Raw genomic sequence first — 1,793 nt, 5'->3', positions numbered from 1 at the left:
CGCCCGCCCTCGGACGCCCCGGCCAGCTCCCGGGCCCGGAGCCGGTCTCCTCTCCGGAAGGAGACGGTGCCTGCCGGGCTTCCCCCGGCTCCATCGCCGCCGCCCCTCGCCCCTCCTCTCCCGGCTCCCTCTCCTTCCCCGTCCCGTCCCGCCCTCCGCCGGCCCCCGACCCCGCGTCCGGGGTCCCGCTGACCTAGTCGGCAGAGCTCGGTCCCCAAACCCCCGGCGGGCGCCGAACCCCGGCCTGCGGCCCCTTCCGCCCGGGTACGACCCTTTCCCGCGCCACCCGCCCCGGGGCGCTGCCTGCGGGTCGCTTCCCGCCCTTCCCCCCTCCTCCCCGCGCCTTCGCTCCTCCACCCCGCGGCTCGCTGCCTGGCCGTCGGTCCACCCGACTCCCCGTCATACATGAACTCTACACCGTCCTCCGAGTGGCTCCTCAAACAGGAAGATCTGAGAGCTTTGGAGGCCCCCTTATTAGGGAAGAGGAGCCTAGCGCAAGGACGTGCCCCCTCTCCACCTGTGAACGTCCCTCCCGGGTCTCTCCTTGCTATCGTCCACAAGTTAGAACCAGGCGCCATGCCCAGGCTTGGTCCAAGACCAGTTCTGCGTAACTGGCAAAGCCACAGGGCAAGACCTGGACCACTCCCACCAAGGAAGCCCTTTCCCAGTAACCGTGATGGGAAAACAAACGAGAAGACAGTTTCTGGTCTCTCCTGTTATCTATACCCTAAGGCAACGACAGGAGACGTTTTTTACCTCTGGGACAAGAGAGGGAAATATTCAGGAGTAGAAACCTAAAAAGTTAAATTACACTGGTCAACAATCTTCTTAAACTAATTACAATGTTAGATATATCATAAAGACATGGCAGTTAGAAGAACACTTAGAAATTTCTCCGTGATGGTTGGGCATCTAGCTGTGAGCCGCGGGTGCAGTTTGTATACTTTTAAAACCTTACCTCGCTTCAGATTGTCTTCTGTTTTATACATCAGACGGGAAGGGATGATATTGAAAGGCATTAGGCATAATCCTAGCAAGGTGTTGGCGGCCTCCCTGGAACAGGAGGCCTGCCCAGAGTGCTTGGAGGAGCGGTTCTTTCCACATCACTCACTAGCTGTGCATGAACACGTCTGACTAAATGCTTCATCTATGGACAATGAATCTCCTTTTCCATGTCTGAGGTTTGCTCAGAGACACATGGGAATAAAGATTCCTGGACTCCTCGAATTTGAATTTCAGTTAAGATGCAAAACTAGCCAAACAAGCCAGCTTCTTAAGAATATGTAAGAAGCCGACTTGTTTGACTAGTGGAGATAGCTGGATTCATCCATCCGTCCATCCATCCATCCATCCATCCATCCATCCATCCATCTATCCATATGCATACATACATACATATATACGCGTGTATACATGCTTCCAAGAACATTTTAGGCCTTCCAGAACAATGTTATTCAACATAACTTCTCCTCTAATGAATGTTACTATCGTTGCCTGATAAACTACCACTGACCACATGATGTCTAGACCTTGAAATGTGGCTATGTGGTGGTGGAAATACATTTCCAGTTTTATTTAATTTTAATATAAATATCCTCCCATATGGTTAGAAGTTACTGTGTTGGAAAGCATATTTCCAGAGGATATCCAATCACACATGGTCAGTAAAGAACAAATAGTCCACCCAAACACCAGCCAACTCCACTGTAGTGTTTAGCCTGGCCACTCTAATGGATGCAGTTCATCAACACAAAGTCACTCATTGATTTTCATTGGGCACAAACAATGCACTT

At 52.0% G+C, this 1,793-nt stretch overlaps 1 protein-coding gene across 1 annotated transcript in view; it reads right to left on the bottom strand.

Moving 5' to 3' along the window:
• Chsy3 (chondroitin sulfate synthase 3) overlaps positions 1 to 578 on the bottom strand; it is a 303,071-nt gene extending 302,493 nt beyond the window's left edge. The window contains exon 1 of the mRNA XM_013025480.1: positions 8 to 578. Coding sequence (XP_012880934.1) covers positions 8 to 578 — 571 coding nt within the window. The remainder of the gene's footprint in view (positions 1 to 7) is intronic.
• Positions 579 to 1,793: the final 1,215 nt, after the last annotated feature.

This window comes from Dipodomys ordii, unplaced genomic scaffold, assembly GCF_000151885.1.
Source record: "Dipodomys ordii isolate 6190 unplaced genomic scaffold, Dord_2.0 Scaffold85, whole genome shotgun sequence".
In the NCBI taxonomy this organism is placed as follows: Eukaryota; Metazoa; Chordata; class Mammalia; order Rodentia; family Heteromyidae; genus Dipodomys; species Dipodomys ordii.
Note: the sequence above shows the minus strand (reverse complement) of the source record. Positions and strands in the feature narration are given on the sequence as shown.